General features: G+C 37.8%; 1 protein-coding gene across 1 annotated transcript in view; it reads left to right on the top strand.

The window, feature by feature from the left end:
• ERAP2 (endoplasmic reticulum aminopeptidase 2) overlaps positions 1–18,060 on the top strand; it is a 61,508-nt gene that overhangs the window by 27,294 nt on the left and 16,154 nt on the right. Inside the window, exons 9-15 of the mRNA XM_007942559.1 lie at positions 2,319–2,494; positions 5,020–5,099; positions 6,561–6,744; positions 11,452–11,608; positions 12,107–12,291; positions 15,804–15,965; positions 16,515–16,655. Of these exons, the coding sequence (XP_007940750.1) occupies positions 2,319–2,494; positions 5,020–5,099; positions 6,561–6,744; positions 11,452–11,608; positions 12,107–12,291; positions 15,804–15,965; positions 16,515–16,655 (1,085 nt within the window). The remainder of the gene's footprint in view (positions 1–2,318; positions 2,495–5,019; positions 5,100–6,560; positions 6,745–11,451; positions 11,609–12,106; positions 12,292–15,803; positions 15,966–16,514; positions 16,656–18,060) is intronic.

Raw genomic sequence — 18,060 nt, 5'->3', positions numbered from 1 at the left:
TCCCAATCTCTCCACAACCTCGCCATTATTTGTTATTTTCTGTCTTGTTGAACATGTATGATGTTCTTAATGTCATCCCACAATTCATCTAGTTTTCAGTCACTGGTTTTCAATGCATCAAATCTATTCTTTAGATGGTATAAAATTTAGGAGGGATATAGTCAAGGTCACATTTTGGCTCTGTGGACTTGTTTTAATTATCCTCAACTTCAAGTTGAACTTGTATATGAGCAGTTGGTGGTCTGTTTCACAATCAGCTCCTGCACTTGTTTTGGCTGAAGATACTGAACTTCTCCATAGCTTCTTTCAATCTGATTCTTGTGTATTCCATCTGGTGAAGTCCATGTATATATCTTCCATTTATGTTGAAAAAAGATATTTTCAATGAATAAGTCGTTGGCCTTGCAAAAATTCTATTATGCGATATCTAGCATCATTTCTATCACCAAGGCCATAGTTTCCAAATACTGGTGAACTTCTACAACTCCAACATTTGCATTCGAATCACCAGTGATAATCAACACATCTTGATTGCATGTTAGGTCAATTTCAGACTACAGAAGTTGGTAAACCTTCAATTTTCTCATCTTTGGCTTTGGTGCTTGGTATGTAAATTTGAATTATAGAGGTATTAACTAGCCTTCCTTGTAGGCGCATGGATATTATCCTATCAGTGACAGCACTGGACTTCAGGATAGATCTTGAAACATTCTTTGTGATGATAATTGCCACACCATTCCTCTTCAGTTTGTTATTCCTAGCATAGTAGATCATATAATTTGATTCAAAATGGCCAAAACCAATCCATTTCAGTTCACTAATACATAGGATATCAATCTTTTTGCCTTCCAGTTCATTTTTGACAACTTCCAATTTTCCTAGATTCATACTTCGTGCATTCCATGACCCTCCACTTTACCAAGCATGATATCCTTCTCCAGGGAATGGTCCCTTCTGACAACATGACCAAATTAGATGAGATGAAGTCTGGCCATTCTCACGTCTAAGTAGCATTCCTGCTGCACTTCTTCTTGAACAGATTTGTTAGTTCTTCTGGCACTCCATGGTATTTACAGTATTCTTTGCCAATACTGCAATTCAAAGGCATCAGTCCTTCTTCCATCTTCCTTATTCATTGTCAGTTTTCACATGCATAAGAGGTGATTGAAAACACCATGCCTTGGGTTAGGTGCACCTTAGTCTTCAAAGTGACATCTTTGTTCTTTAACACTTTAAAGAGATCTTTGGCAGCAGATTTTCCCAGTGCAGTATGATGCCTGATTTCTTTACTGCTGCTTCCACGGACGTTGATTGTGGATTCAAGTAAAATGAAATCCCTGGCAAGTTCATTCTTTTCTCCATTTATCATGATGTTGCTTATTGGTCAAGTTGTGAAAATTTTTGTTTTCTTTCTGTTAAGATGTAATCCAGACTGTAGTCTTTAATCTTCATCAGTAAGTGCTTTAAGTCATCTTCAGTTTCAACAAGCAAGGTTGTGTCATCTGCATATCACAGGTTGTTAATGAATCTTCCTCCAATCCTGATGCCACATTCTTCTTCACATGGTCCATATATAGTTAATATAGCATATAATTACTGTAGAAGAGAAAAAGAAAGTCATCATGAAAAAAAAAGGTCGATTCTTTAAAAGAGTCATGGAAATTTCCGTAAGTTGTTGTTATTTTTCATGGAGTCCATTTTGACTCAAGACAGCCCCTGTAATGTTTGAAAGTTAGAGGTTTTGTCCTCTGCTCAATACCCATCCAGTGATGTAATATTGTCTGGTGGAAAAATTTACAGCTTTCTAAAGGCAAACATTTCACCTTAACCACTTCTTTAGATTCCACTGTTGTTGTTGTTGTTGTGTGCCATCGAGTCGGACCTGACTCATAACGACCCCTCCTTGGGTTTCCGAGGCAGTATCACTATGGAAGTAGATTGCCCCATCTTCCTTCCGAGGAGTGGCTAATGTATTAAATGAAGGATTTTCTTTGGTGAGGTGAGGGGAGCAGAAGGGAGGCTTCAGACTCAGCCACTCCACTTGTCTTCCTCTTTTGCTTTTCCTGTCATGTGTTAATCTTGAGCCCCCACATACATCCCTCATTGAGGTAGCTTTCAGAGAACAGCCCTAGACACTAATGTAGCCCAGCCAAAAGAATCTAGCCTCCCCTGCCACCATTGCCCATACCCTAAGATTCCAGCCAAAGCCCTTCCTTCACCCCTATGCCTTGTTTCTGGCATTCAAGAAGGTTGAAATTTCTGAACTCTTTGGATTGTCCCTTTTCCCTTGAGTTACCAAAATCATTTTGTCATTTCAGGTCAGCTTTCTGGGGAAAAATACGGAAATCAAAGAAATGATGACTACATGGACTCTTCAGAAAGGTATCCCCCTCGTGGTGGTTAAACAAGAAGGGCGTTCACTAAGACTACACCAGGAGCGCTTCCTGAAAGGCGTTTTTAGAGAGGACCCTGAATGGAGGGCTCTGCAGGAAAGGTGGCTGCTGTTCTTTTTGTCCAGTTTACCTCACCTTGATTTGCTCATTATTATTGCATTAGCTTCCTTTCAGCTGTTCTGGCAACTCTGTGGAATGCTACCCCTACATAGCAATCAAAGGCCTAAACTAATCTTGATAACTGATTTAAAGAGCTTCAGATGGCCCACGATGCATTGTTTAGCAGCCCTGTTCCTAATAATTCCATGGTCTGATGCAGGGAGTGGTTGGTTATATTTATATTATGTACTTTTCAACGGATTCTTCAATACTAGATTTCTGGGCACTGATAAATTGCGTGACTGGCCCATACATAAGAAGCATTATGACAAGCATCTTATTGTCAAAGATATTCCCTATGTGATAAATTAGTTGTTAAGACTTCCTCTTGCCTTTTGTTTTTCAGTAATAGACTATAAAATGTAATATCTTAAAACATATAATGTTCTTGGTAGTAATGAAAGCAAATCCAATTAACTACACAGTCATCTTGTTCACCAGGCTATCATAAGAAATCTTATTAAAGGCTCAACTGAAATAAAAATTGAAAAAAAAAAAAAATTATCTATTTCTCTGCTTGAGTAGCCCTATCAATGAGATGAATGAGGGTTATTTAAAAATGAAATTATCCAAGTGAATCTATGCTGGTTCTTATGATTATTGCTTTTTTTTCCTGAAGATCTAGGTATTTAATAATCAATTATATAGTATTTCTGAGAATCAAAGGCCAATTCAAATATATTATTTTGCTTTTTTGGTTTTGTTTGTTGCCTATTTCCAACCCAATGACAATTCTTATGCCACTTCTATATGTATACATGTTTCTAAAGTCTGAATCCCAAAGAGCTTAGACAATTTGTAGCTTGGCAACAGAGCCTGGATAATTTAATGCTTGATTCATTATTGGGAAAACAGGACTCACAATTTTGGAAGCTATTACAAGTAATGAGAGAGTTCAAAACTGCGGATGGCCTTGAATAATAAATACTACAGTGATCTGTATTTTTCCTCTATCTGGGCAGTGTGTGGACAAGTCATAAAATTATTGCCATCTGATTGATGGCTGTCTCATGATATGCTACTCCTTCTCTACCTACAGATGTGTTTATATGGAAAAATCCCTTTCCTTCCAGAGCCAAGATTCACCCACAAATCCCAGTCCACTAACACTTGGCATTACCAATATGTACATGTGTACCTTTTTGTACAAATATTTCATGTTTGCTTTTTTAATTACCTGTCCTTTGTGGGTTGGAATGTAGATTATTCCTTCTTTCCCTTTAGTGGATCATGGCAATATATGATTCTCCTTTATTATTTTATAAGGTGCTTTGGTGGTATAGTAGTTAAGGCATTTGGCTGCTAACCAGAAGTTCAGTGGCTCAAACTCACCAGCTGCTCAGCAGAAAAAAGATTAGGCAGTCTGCTTCCACGAAGATTTGCAGCCTTGGAAACCCAATGGGGGTTGCTATGAGTCCAAATTGACACTACGGTAGTGAGTGAGTTATTGTTTGATACTTTTCTAATGACTAATGGATACTTTCTCAGTTACTCTTTCTATTTCATACCTATTGATATTACTACTTCCGTAGTGATAGTGCCTCGGAAACCCAAGGAGGGGTCACTATGAGTCGGGTCCGACTCGATGGTACCTAACAACAACAACATAGTTCATATAGATAAACCAAAAAACAAACCCACTGCCATTGAGTTGATTCTGACTTATAGTGACCCCCATTGGGTTTCCAAGGCTATAAATCTTATGCAAGTAGATTGCCTCATTTTCCTCCCACAGAGCAGAGGGTGGGTTTGAACTGCCGACTTTCTGGTTAGCAGCCAAATGCCTTATCCACATGCCACCGAGCTCCTTGTTAATATGGATAGAGGAAATGAATTCCAGAGACTGTTAGAATATTAGGGGAAAAATATAGTCAATTTCTGTTATTTATAATAGTAAAACCACTGAGAAGTAAATTGAAGATTTTTCTTCCCATCCCTTCTACTTTTCTGCTCTCTGGACTTACCTGCCCTGCTGATCACTTGCTTTCAGTCATTTAGCATTTGGTGGGTTATATGTATGTTGCCTCATTCAACAAAAGGATAAGTGAAAATTCATACTGGAGTAAGTTCTTTACCTCCTAAGACTTTTCCTACAGCTTTGGTTTAGTTATAATGCCAGCTATCATTTGGAGTTTCTGAATATATGACAGAGAGACTGAATTTCTTTTCTCTTACTTAGAAGAAAACAAATTAAAGAATTTGTTATAGTGTGAGATTTGGACCACAAAAGGCAAAGATATCTGTGACAGAGTTCAAGTAGTATATATTGCTGTACCTTCATAATAATCTTGGAAGAGATTCCTACTGTGATTTTAGTCCAAGGATATGCTATCCTTAAACATTTTAAGGCCACTAATAGTGTGAGGAGTGTTTGATTAGGCGCTTTTTAGAATCTACTGAGTCTGACAATGTGAAAATTGAAATGGCCATTCATTTTGTCTATAACGATCTTTACTTTCTAACATAGGTATCTTTGGCACATCCCATTGACCTATTCCATGAATTCTTCTAATGCAATTCACAGACACATTTTAAAATCAAAGACAGGTAATGAATTAATTAGCTAAACAGTTGTTTTAATACTGAAGTTAAACATGTTTTGAGTTATTTTAAAGAAAAATACTGAAAGTAAATCTAATAAAAGATTTATGTTGGGAAGTGCTTATTTACCCATATATTACTTACCAAAGAATTCTTCAGTTAGGGCATCTGAATTATTTTTCACTCACTGGGATGTTCTGTAAGAAGCCCTAGTGACACAGTGGTTAAGCACTCAGCTCTTAACCAAGGTCAGTGGTCCAAACCATCCAAACCACCAGCCACTCCACCGGAGAAAGATGTGGCAGTCTGCATCCCTGACAAGTATAGCCTTAGATACCCTATGGGGAAGTTCTACTCTATCCTATAGGGTAACTATGAGTCAGAATCAACTTGACAGCAATGGGTTTGGCTTTTTTTGGTTTAGGACATACTTTCATGCTTTTACAATTTAAAGATATGTTTGCATTTATATCAAGAAATGATGAGATCCCACTTCACATCCTTTACTACCTACTAATTCAGGTCTTACACCATGAGGCAAAAACATACATAATGGAAAAAACTATACAATTTGGAATCAATTGGTCTTGGGTTCAGATCCCTACTCTGTCACCTATTAGATATGTGACCTTAAAAAAATTACTTCATACCTCCTGAAGCTTCCATTTTTTCATCTTGTTTTGAAAGTGGACAAGTCCTTACAGAGTTGTTGAGAGAATATTATAATGTAATTATAACCCCTAATATAATGCCTGGGAGCTCTGGTAGCATAGTGGCTAAGACACTTGCCTGCTAACCAGATGGCTGGCGGTTCAAACCCACCAGCCACTCCTCGGAAGGAAGGTTGGGCAATCCTACTTCTGTAGTGATACTGCCTCGGAAACCCAAGGAGGGGTCGCTATGAGTCGGGGCCGACTCGACGGCACATAACAACAACAACAACAATATAATGCCTGTCATGTACAAAAAAACACATAATATAATGTTAATTTCTCCTCTAAGCACTTCACTAAAATTTGGGAGGGTATTCGTAATAAAGGCATGTTTAACCTGTGATCCTTATTTCACCCAAAGTAAGGACCAGACAACTAGGTCACCCATTTACACACACATATTTTAATGACCAGTAACTAAACCTTGAGACAGGACCACCAATAATTTAAGCCAAATTTCAGTCTTGCTCAGGTCAGCTAATTTACTGAGTCTTTGCATGCCTCTCAGAGCTACATAGACTGTTTTTTTGAGAACAAATTCAATACTTTTCCTATGAATTAATTTGTTTTTCAGGTTAGGATCATCTTCCCCAAAACAGATTACCCAGTGAAGTATGAAAATTTTAATTGTGATGCTTCCAAAACTTTGTGTTTTCATTGCCTTATTAGTAATATCATGGAAATTAATATTTTTGGAGATGTTCCTGGTGTGTATGTTGATAATGAAATGTATATGCCATTTTTCTCCTCTTAGACACTCTGGAATTACCTGAAAAGACCAATTGGTTGAAATTCAATGTGGATTCAAATGGCTACTACATCGTGCACTATGAGGGGCATGGATGGGACCATCTTATTTCACAGTTGAATCAGAACCACACATTTCTCAGACCTAAGGACAGAATAGGTCTAATTCATGATGTATTTCAGCTGGTTAGGTAATACAGCATTCCATCTAATTTCACAGGAAGTAACTGATCCATTACTGGGTGAACTAGAATTCAGAAACAAATGTTCAGTATTGATCATACATAACACATGGATTTTAATAGATGTTGAATACTGGTCACCATAGGTCAAAGCCTACCCTCTGATTTATTTTGACTCACACAGGGTCTATAAATTTGACCAAGCATTTTAAAATGTGGGGAGTTTATGTAAAAAATCTGACTTCTGGGATCTCTTTAAAAATGCGAAGATTGGACAGCATTCCCGCAGGACAGCCATAGGGAGAGTAGAGTGACAGACCCTCCTTTAGTCCAGGCCTCCCATGGGTCACGTCCCAAACTACACACAATGGCCTATTTTACTCACTTAGAGTAGACCCCAAGGCATGTGAGCTTTTGAACCCTGGTTCAAAATTTATTTATGCCGCTAACTGGCTGTAACACTAAATACCTGTGTGATCTGATGGACAAGGAGTGGATTCTTTAAGATTCTAAGTGAGTTGTCAACTTAGTGAACAGTCCATTTGTTACTTTACTTACATTGGAGGAATTAGTAAGAAATTGGTAGGGAAATGAAGAAAAAATTGGTTGTTTATGTTTATTCCTCTCTTCATATTCTTTCTTGGAAAAACAAAGTGCTTTCTTGTCCACTAATCATCAAGAGAATAATATGTAGAATAAATCAGATCACAAGATCACCAATGGAAAAAAAAAAAAAAAAAGATGGGGGCCAGGCATGTGCTTTGTAAACTTTTCCTATTCCAAGGGTTACTAGTATGTATTCACTTTACTCAGCGTAACTGAGTAAAGTAATAACTCATATTATTTCCTTTCAGATGCTTGTTCATGTTAAATTAAGTGAAAGTAAACAACTGGACATCTCTCAGGCAAAACTTCTTCATGCAGAAGAATTCCCTAGTTGAAAAAGAAAAGAGCTTAAACTTCATCCCCATAGATCTCAGGAACACCATGGTGGCATAGCAGATTGGAGATCAGAATAAAGAAAACAGTGTCCTACATATGTGTGGATGCACGATGGCCTAGCTAAGAAGCAGGCTATTATTAACTGAAGGAGGTTTGTCTGCTCAAAGGGGAAGCTCAGAGCAGATCCCGAGAAGATAAATTAAAAATGTAAGAGTAGGGCGAATGAAGAATATTGACAACTCAGTAAATGAAAGCTAACCTTTTATATAGTTTGGAAGTCTTATTTTGCTCTTTCTAGCCTACAAAGTTACAGGTAATCTAAATTTATTAGGAGGAGCCCTATAATTATTGATGCATTAGTGGAAAAACAATCTTTTTTTCATTAGATGGACAGGTTAATAGAATCTAACCATACAGGTGTTGGATTAAAACAGACTTGAATTCAAGTATTACCTCTCCATGTATTAATTGTTTAAGCTTGGGCAAGTTACTTAACTTTTGTTGTTGTTTTTGTTATCTGCCGTCGAGTTGGCCCCAACTCATAGTGACCCCTCCTTGGGTTTCTGAGGCAGTATCACTACGGAAGTAGATTGCCCAACCTTCCTTCTGAATTTTTTAGTCTTTAAAACTTTTCTAATCTTTAAACTCCAGTAATAATGTCTAACATACAGGGTTGTTTTGAGGATTCCATAGGTAATGCAGCTAAAGCATCGTGCACAGTACCTGCTCAATCAATTAGCTGTTAGCCTTAATGTTGTTGTTGTTATATGTCGTGGAGTCAGACCCAGCTCATAGTGACCCCTCCTTGGGTTTCCAAGGCATTATCCCTACGGAAGTAGATTGCCCAACCTTCCTTCTGAGGAGTGGCTGGTGGGTTTGAACTGCCAGCCTTCTAGTTAGCAGTCAAGTGCCTTAGGCAGTATTATATAATAGACTTTATTTAAAATATCATATGTTGGTTAGAAAGGTAACAACACAGAAAAGTGCATTTCAAACAGTGTGAAGTTGGAAAAAAGAAAAATATAAGTTTGTATATTGTTATGTTTGCAACTACATAAGAAAACTTAAGTGAAAAAAAAAAGAAGAAAAGGAGACTAGAAGGAAATACTCCAAAATGCTATTTAGTGAGTTTATGTTGTTAGATGCCATCAAGTTGATTTTTACTCATAGTGACCCCATATAACAGAGTAGAACAGTTTTCTGTGCTGTAATCTTTACCTGAGCAGATCCCCTTGTCTCTCAGGGAGCTGCTGGGTGGGTTCAACCACCGTTAGCAGCCAGTATCTAATCACTGTGCCACCAGGGCTCCTTTTTAACGAGTCTATTTAAAAAAAAAAAAAATGCTGTTCACTTGATTCTGATAGAGACTCTTTAGCACAGAGTAGAACTGTCCCCATGGGGTTTCCAAGGCATTAATCTTTAAAGAAGCCTCATTGGTATCTTGCAGAGGGCTGGTGGGTACCAAGTGTTAGCAGCTGAGAGCTTAACCATCGGACTACCAGGGCTCCTTCACTGAATGTGTGTTTTGTTACGTGCCATCGAGTCGGACCTGACTCATAGCGACCCCTCCTTGGGTTTCCAAGGCAATATCACTATGGAAGTAGATTGCCCAACCTTCCTTCCAAGGAGTGGCTGGTGGGTTTGAACTGCCAGCCTTCTGGTTAGCAGTCACGTGCCTTAGGCACTATGCTACCAGAGTTCTCACACACTGAATGTGTTGCTATTGTTATGTGCCGATGAGTTGGACCCAACTCATAGCGACCCCTCCTTCAGTTTCTGAGGCAGTATCACTATGGATGGTAGATTTCCCAACTTTCCTTCCAAGGAGTGGCTGGTGGGTTTGAACTGCCAGCCTTCTGGTTAGCAGTCAAGTGCCTTAGGCACTATGCTGAGCTCCTACATACTGAATGTGTAGGGTTCCTTTAATGAATGTATGGAGAAAATGCAGAAAAGCTTTTCCAGTGAATGTATAAACCCAACAGCCCACTGCCATGGAGTCAATTCCAACTCATTATGATCTTATAGGGCAGGGTAGAGTTGCTTTATAGAGTGTTTTGGTTACCTAGTGCCACTTTGACAGGAGTATACCACAAATCAGATGACTTGAACAAACAAGAGTTTATTCTCTTACGATTTTGGAAGCTTTAAGTACAAGTTCAAAGTGCCAGACTCTAGGGCCGAGGTGAAAGCCCCTCAACCCTGGGCTTCAGCTCTGCCTCCTGCTCCCAGCCCACTGAAGCTAGAGGCTTTTCTTCACTCAGACAGCTGCTGGCTTCTAAGGCTGACAAGCCCAAGGTTGACAAGTAAAAAGGTACAGTCCCAATTTTACCAAACAACATGGCAGGCCACTAATTCAAATCCAGAAGAAGTCCCAAGATCAATAGGGCATGGCAGGCTGTTTAACAATGACTTGGCTACATACAGGGTTTAAGCATTCCATAAACTTGAGAGCTTCCTCAAAGTTGCTTCTTAGATACTGGAAGCAGCCCGCATCCCTAAAGCAGCTACTCAGCTGCTCCAGTAGATTCTACCATGGAGTTAAATACCAGTCTCACCATGGGGAATAACTACATCCAGCTGTCCAGTCACTCAACCAGGCCCAGCCAAGTTGACATAAAACCTTAAATACCACATAGGGTTTTTATTATGTTAAATATTTTTTTAAAAATTGTGACCCTGGAATTTAACACTGTTTCCTCCTGTTATTGATACTCTAAGACAAAAATTGTACACACGGGAAGAAATAGTGATGTTTTGTGGATTTGGTTTTTCAAAACACACAGCAGATTATAGAATCATAGAGCATATGATCCAGCCCTCTGTCTTCAGATTAATATCTTGGAAATTTTTCCACAATTCTATTCTAAAGGAATAATGTCATTATGATTGAGTAAAGTCACAACAAAATTTTGTTATTTTTCATTTCACTTCTTTCTCATTTCAGATCTCTCTTTTTAGATAAAAATTTAAAAAATACAAAGGAGATAGAGCATTATGTTCATGAAAAATTCTGCAGAGATATCCTTTGTTCTGCTTAGTCTAGACCTTCACAGAAATGGCTTATAGACCCTGTGTGGACAGCTACCCTCTCAGAAACACGTGTAAGACCACACTTTAAAAGGAGCAATATGATGGTTTATTTTATATAAACCGTGTTGTAGGTCCCTACAACAGGGACCCTAATATTGGGGTACTCAGTAATAGTTCTGTTGTTTCTTCTTCTCATTACCAGAAAATATAGAGAAGACATATAACTTCAGAATCTGAACAGTTATTTTTGTCCTGCTCACAATGACTGCTGCTTCTCTGTTACGCTCCAGGAGGGACATCAAAAGAAAAGGAAAGACATGGCATCAGTCCTCAAAACTCCAAATTTACTTGGAGGAGCAATTCAAACACACAAGTGAATCAGAGGAAGATACAAAATATTAAACTTTACTATTACTTGGTACTAAATATTAATATTATCCAATATTTATTTCATTTATTAAGTTTTACTATGTGCCAGGCATTATTCTAAATGCTTTCTACATCTTAACTCATTTAATCCTCACAGTAAGCCTATGAGGAAGATACTGTTATTATTCATATGATACAAGGAAGGCTAATGAACCCAAATTCATTTTCCCAAATCACACAGCAAGTTAGTCAGTGACAAAGTTAGGATTTAAATCAAATGACCTGGTAATAATAAACTTCTGTTCCTTCTCTCTACTTCATATGTGCTTTAATATTAAGATATTCACAACTTGTTGTTTTTGTTTTATACCTCAGTGCAGGAATTTTGACCCTTGACAAAGCCCTAGAACTGACTCGTTATCTCCCACGTGAAACAAACTACCCTGCACTCCTCAAAGGTCTGGGACACTTAGAATTGTTTTACCACATGATGTACAGAAGGAATATCTCAGATGTCACTGAAAACCTCAAGGTTTGTGTTACTTTCAGAATACTCATTAAATAAACACATAATGTTTGGAGGATCAGTGAGGCTCAGTTTGTACTATGTCAACTCCTTGGCATTAAATCATGGAGAAGCTGACACTAAAGTCCTATATATATTATAGTCCTACTATAGCACAGCACCTACCGTAATAGCTTAATTACTCTCATTCTTTGTCATCGCCATCCTAAGAGGTAGGTACCAGGAGCCTAAGTAGAAGATTCCTCCTAAAGGTGACTTAATCTTACATTAATTGATATTCTCCTCACAGATAGGAAATTAAATAATATTTTTAATATAGAAGTTCTTTCTTAGTTATGATGGGTTGAAGCCAGGAAAAGAGGGGAGAGATGTGAGGATAAGTAGTTTTGTGTTTGAGAAAGTTTCATGCAGATAGTTTAGATTTGGATCCTTTAAATTGATGAATAAGAACTACATTAAGAGCTAAATTTAGCCTCTCTGTAAACGATCTCATGCTTTCTGCAGCATTACCTTCTCCGGTATTTTAAGCCAATGATTGACAAGCAAAGCTGGAGTGACCAGGGCTCGATCTGGGACAAGCTACTTCGCTCAGCTCTCTTGAAGTTGGCCTGTGACCTGAACCACCCTCCTTGCATCCAAAAGGCAGCTGAGCTCTTTTCTCAGTGGAAGGAATCCAGTGGAAAATTAAAGTAGACCTAGACTTCTTTCCTTTTCTCTGTTCCTTTTGTTCTTTGATGTAAAAGTCTTTGATCAAACAAGACATTAGATCTAAAACCTTTTACTGAGGATTGAAAAAAAAAAAAAATTGTACTGGGAATTACACACTCTCATCTCATGCTCACAGATAGTAAGTACTTAGTGGATTTTATGGAAGGTGAGATTTAGTTTGTAAACATTGGCATGGTAACAGAAAAAGAGGTGAAGCATCTTCAAAAGAGATGCTCTTCAAAGTTAAAAAGATCTTAGAGGAAGCAATGTGAAATTATATGTAATTAAATCACCAGTCATTTATGAAACTTGTTAAAAAGCTAGTTAAGGGAGTGCTTTTTTTTTTTTTTTTTTTTTTTAAATGTGTTTGTTCCCTCAACCAAAGCCACAGGCTAACTCTTGGCCCCAAGTTGTAACCTGCCTCCATCTTCAATGGAAAACTGATGATTTCACTATCTAAAGCATGTGCATGGTGGCAAAGACTGACTCTGGTGGTGATTATAATCGGGAAGATGCCCAGGGATCAAACAGATTATGTTGCAGTTCAGTTTAACAGCTGCTGCCCGTAGGAACTAACAGACTGCTCTGTCTTTTCAATTTAAGCATTACTATTTGTCCAGCACCTGATTGTATATTATTATTGTTAAAACTCTGACTTTAGATTTGAATTTTCTAGGAAATCAATCATGTGAATTAAGGAGAATTCATTTTTAAATAAGAAGGAAAAAATTCAAAATTTTAACACCATGTAATGTAATAGTGTGAATTTTTCTTGTCAAATTGAATTGCTGTATGAGACTGTAATAACTTTTCCCCCATAACTGAATATCAGTGAGATTCTTTAAATCTTTTCTTGAATACTTTATTTTTAAAAAATATTTATTTAAGTTTGCTTCATTTTTGGATTTTTCTGCTCTTTGTGATTTAAACCTAGAATCAGTTTTAGAAAAACTCTCTTTTGCCTCTATTATTCCCTACTCTTCGTTCATGTTTGAATGATTATATGGGAGCTCTGGTAGTGTAGTGCCTAAGACAGTTGACTGCTAACCAGAAGGCTGGTGGTTCAAACCCACCAGCCACTCCTCAGAAGGAAGGTTGGGCAATCTCCTTCCATAGTGATACTGCCTTGGAAACCCAAGGTGGAGTTGCTATGAGTCGGGTCCAACTCAATGGCACATAACAACAATGGGTGAAATTAGAATGCAAACATCCTGCTGCCCAATAGCACAATAGAATATTATTATTCCATCTTTATGCTGGTTATAGAAGGGATGATCTCACCAGCAGTAATCCATCTGCAGCAGATATGATGGTTCAAGATGTTGAATAGGATATTTTGCCTATGCAAGTACTCTGAGGAAAACTCATTTGTGCTCGTAATCCAGAATAGATAATTAAATATTGTTGTTCTTAAGCTGTGAGACTGCAAATATGAATCATAATGAAGAATTTCCTTACATAGGTTGATTATTTCATTCATTTGTGAATTTGAAATATTATTCTTTATATGTCTCCCATGTGCCAGGGATTGCCTTAAGTGTTAGAATGAAGTAATAAATAAAACAACTATGTGGCCTACCTTCAAGGAACATATCCAAAACACAAATCCACTGCTATGGAGACAATTCCAACTCATAGAGTAGAACTGGGTTTCCAAGGCTGTAAATCTTTATGGAAGCAGACTACCTCATCTTTCCTCTGCAGAGTGGCTAGTGGGCTTGAACCACTGACCTTTTGGTTAGCAGCCAAATGCTTTTTTGGTTAGCAGCCAAATGCACTGTGCCACCAGAGCTCTTTAAGGATCATATCAGTTTTCATAAAATCACACAATAAAATATGCTGAAATCAAAACAATATAGATTGTAATTTAATTACTTAATCTTTGTTTTATAATTCAAATAGCACTTGGGATATTTGACTGCTAACTAGAAGGCTGGCAGTTCAAACCCACCAGCCACTCCTCGGAAGGAAGGTTGGTCAATCCGTAGTGATATTGCCTCGGAAACCCAAGGAGGGGTCGCTATGAGTTGGGTCCGACTTGATGGCAAATAAAAACAACAACAACAATGGTGGAAATAGCATAGGCATTAGAATCATAGGATTAAATCCTATTTAGTTACCTAGTGCCACTCTGACAAGAATATACCACAAATGGGATGGCTTGAGCAAACTGGAGTTTATTCTCTTACAGTTTGGAGGTTTTAAGTCTGAATTCAAAATGCCAGGCTCTAGGGGCTGGGTGAAAGCTCCTCAACCTTGGGGTCCAGCTCTGCGTACTGCTCCTGGGCAATTGGAACTAGAGGCATTTCTTCACTCAGACAGCTGCAGGCTGCTGAGGCTGACAAGCCCAAGGTTGAAAAGTAAAAAGGCACAGTCCCAATGTTACCAAACCACATGGCAGGCCATTAATTCAAGTCCATTGAAAGTCCCAAGGACGGCAGACCATGGCTGGCTGTTGAACAATGACAAACTACATGTGCGGTTCAAGCATGCCATAAGCTAAAAACCATTCCCAAAGCTGCTTCTTATATATGGGAAGCTGACCACAAACCCAAGGCAGCTACTCAGCTGCTCCAATACATTTCACCATGGAGTAAATTACCAATCTTACCATGGGGAATAACTACATCCAGCTGTCCACTCACTCAACCAGGCCCAGCCAAGTTGCCACACAAACTTAACTACCACAAATCCTATCTTCAAAAGGGCTAATTATGTCACTGTGCACAAGTTACTTAACATTTCCAAACTTTATTTCCATTTTTAAATCCATTTATGTAGTTTTTACAGCTAAATAAGATATGCAGAGACTAGTACAATCTCTACCATATGGTCACTACATTACAAACGCAAATTTCCTGGGCCACTCTTGTGTTGTTTTTTCTCTAGGCCATCAATATGAGTATTGATCTATAGATATTTGGGATTGAAATCTTGTGGCACCAATCACAACCAATAAAACCTGCTGCTGTCCAGTCAATACCAGCTCATGGTGACCCCACATGTTACAGAATAGAATCTCTCCATAGGGTTTTCTTGGCTGTCATCTTTATGGAAGCAGATCACCAGGTCTCTCTTTTGGGACATCTCTAGTTTAGTAGTCAAGTGGGCATTGAATCAACTTGAAGGCAATTCATAACAATAAAGCATCAAAACAGGTTATAATTTACTGATAGGATTCTATATAAACCAGTACTTTTATATTTCAGGAATCATCTTTTATTTGTTGATTCCATCATTTTTCTGTTTTCCTCTCAAAGTAGGTTACAATTTTATGATTATTTGGCTGGCTGACAATTTATCATCAGTAGGAGACAAAAGGCAAAATTGTAACATTAAAATTAAATACTTTTATAAAAGTTTGACCGAAAAAGAGGGTTAGTATGCTGGGTGTTAGAAACAATTCTGTTATGGTGATTTCAAATTGAAATAAGCAAAAAATGTTTTTTGTCTCACAGAACTTTTTTCTTAACTTTCATGCTTGATATTACAGTATCCCAACAGACGTTTTAAAGATTGTGTATTCTGTGGGTGCTCAGACAACAGGAGGATGGAATTATCTTTTAGAGCAATATGGACAGTCAGTGTCAGGTGCTGAAAAAAACAAAATTCTGTATGCATTGTCAACCAGCAAGCATCAGGAAAAGTTAGCAAAGTAAGTGCATTAATGTAACTAAATTGTTAAAAGTACACCTTGTTAACTATATTGTTCAAAGTATACTTCAGCCACCAATTTTAAAGGCATAATGTAATTGGATCTAGATTTGTATTGCTTTGACTTTACTTCCAGAAAAAATGTCCTGACAAAATGGAAATTGTGAAAACAGATATTCCCTCATTGCTAATCATGTGATTGACATTAGACAAATGGTAATATTTTACCTTCAGAATCTTGGAAGAAAATTGTTTTTAAAAATATGTTCTTGTACATAAGGTGTGATATAAACTGCTAAAGTTCTTTGAAATATTAAGTAAATAAAGCTAATTACTGCTAGAAATGCCTTAGCCACTACATGGCCAGGGGTCCCAAAAGTTTAATTAGAACATTAAAATGTCAGCCAGTAGAGAATTTATTACTGGTTTTGGTGACATACTTTTACCATGCCTCTTTTTGTCCTAGTCTTCTAATATATTAGTAGCCTGAGTTAATTTCTGTGTACATAACACATACCATGGAAAAAACAAGTGGTTTTTATTTCCTCAGGTTGATCAAACTAGGAATGGAAGGAAAGGTTATCAAGACCCAGGACTTTGCAGCTCTTCTTCATGCAATTGCAAGAAATCCAATGGGGCAGCATTTGGCCTGGAATTTTGTAAGAGAAAATTGGACCTATCTCCTCAAAAAGTTAGTATTTGTTTACATCAGTTATTGTTTCTCAGAGCAAGCTTGCAAGGGAAAGAGAAAGGTGTCTAAAACATTTTTTTCCTGGTAATAAAATAATATTTTAGAAAATGAAGAAAACTAAAAATCAACTGGGAGAGTTCTGGTAGCATAATGCCTCAGGCACTTGACTGCTAACCAGAAGGCTGGCGGTTCAAACCCACCAGCCCCTCCTCAGAAGGAAGGTTGGCAATCTACTTCTATAGTGATACTGCCTCAGAAACCCAAGGAGGAGTCACTATGAGTCGGAGCTGACTCGACGGCACATAACAACAACAACAAAAATCAACTAACATTCCACAGCCCAAAGATTATATGTCCTCCAGAAAGATTTTTAAGCATTTATTTTCTTACACATGAAGCTATGTTAGAAATCCTGTATCCTTGACCCAGTCCTGGTCCTGACTAATTAGCCATGTGTCCTTCCACATTGCTCTCTGTTAAATGCTCTGACTCACAGCAAGACCTTTGTGCCCACACAGTGAGAAGATGTGTGTGAAATACTTTATCAAGAGCAGGGGCAGGTCGTGTGGGGTCTGAAGCTTATACAATCTAAGAACTTATACCAGTCTTTCAAGAAAAGGATACAAAAACATCTTCCTTTGGGAAACTTTGTGAAAGTAAATGACCCTGTGAACACATTGGAAGTGGCCATGCCAAGAAGCATAGCTGCTTATGTTTCATCACCCTCTTGGAAAATTTGCCTCTGGATTAAGAGTATAAATGTCACAGCCCATCTTCTATTTTTGACCTTTGCTTAGAGTTAAATATTTTAAAATATTTGCTACTAGATGTTAATTATTATCATCCAGTATTAAATATTTTTAAATCTTAAAAATTATAGATTTATATGAGCTGTAATTTTTCAAAGAGGAGGTCTGGTGACCTAATGGTTAAAGTGTTTGGCTGCTGACCAAAAGTCTCATAAGTTCTAACCCACCAGCCACTCTCAAGAAGAACATGAGTCAGTCTGCTTCTGTAAAAATTTACAACCTTGAAAAACCTAGCTCTACTCTGTCCTGCAAAGTCACTGTGGGGTGGAACCAACTCAATGGCAATGAGTTTGGTTTATCTTTTTAAATAATTTTTTGAGGAATCTCAAAAGCTTTAGGATTCAATTTTAAAATAATATTGAAAACGTTGAGGATTTTACAGTTTCACAACTCAGACTACCCTAGAAACTTTAAATATAGCTTATTCCAAGTACCTTATTTTTATTTATGTCTGCAATCTTTTAAAGGGCTCTGGTAGCATAGTGGCTAAGGCACTTGACTGCTAACCAGAAGGTTGGCGGTTCAAACCCGCCAGCCACTCCTCGGAAGGAAGATGGGGCAATTAATACTTGTTAATATTTAAAGCATTTATTACC

The sequence above is a fragment of the Orycteropus afer genome, unplaced genomic scaffold (assembly GCF_000298275.1).
Source record: "Orycteropus afer afer isolate SDZICR_OR568_19922 unplaced genomic scaffold, OryAfe1.0 scaffold00093, whole genome shotgun sequence".
NCBI lineage: Eukaryota > Metazoa > Chordata > Mammalia > Tubulidentata > Orycteropodidae > Orycteropus > Orycteropus afer.
The sequence above is the reverse complement of the archived record's forward strand: the minus strand, read 5'-3'. Positions and strand labels throughout refer to the sequence as shown.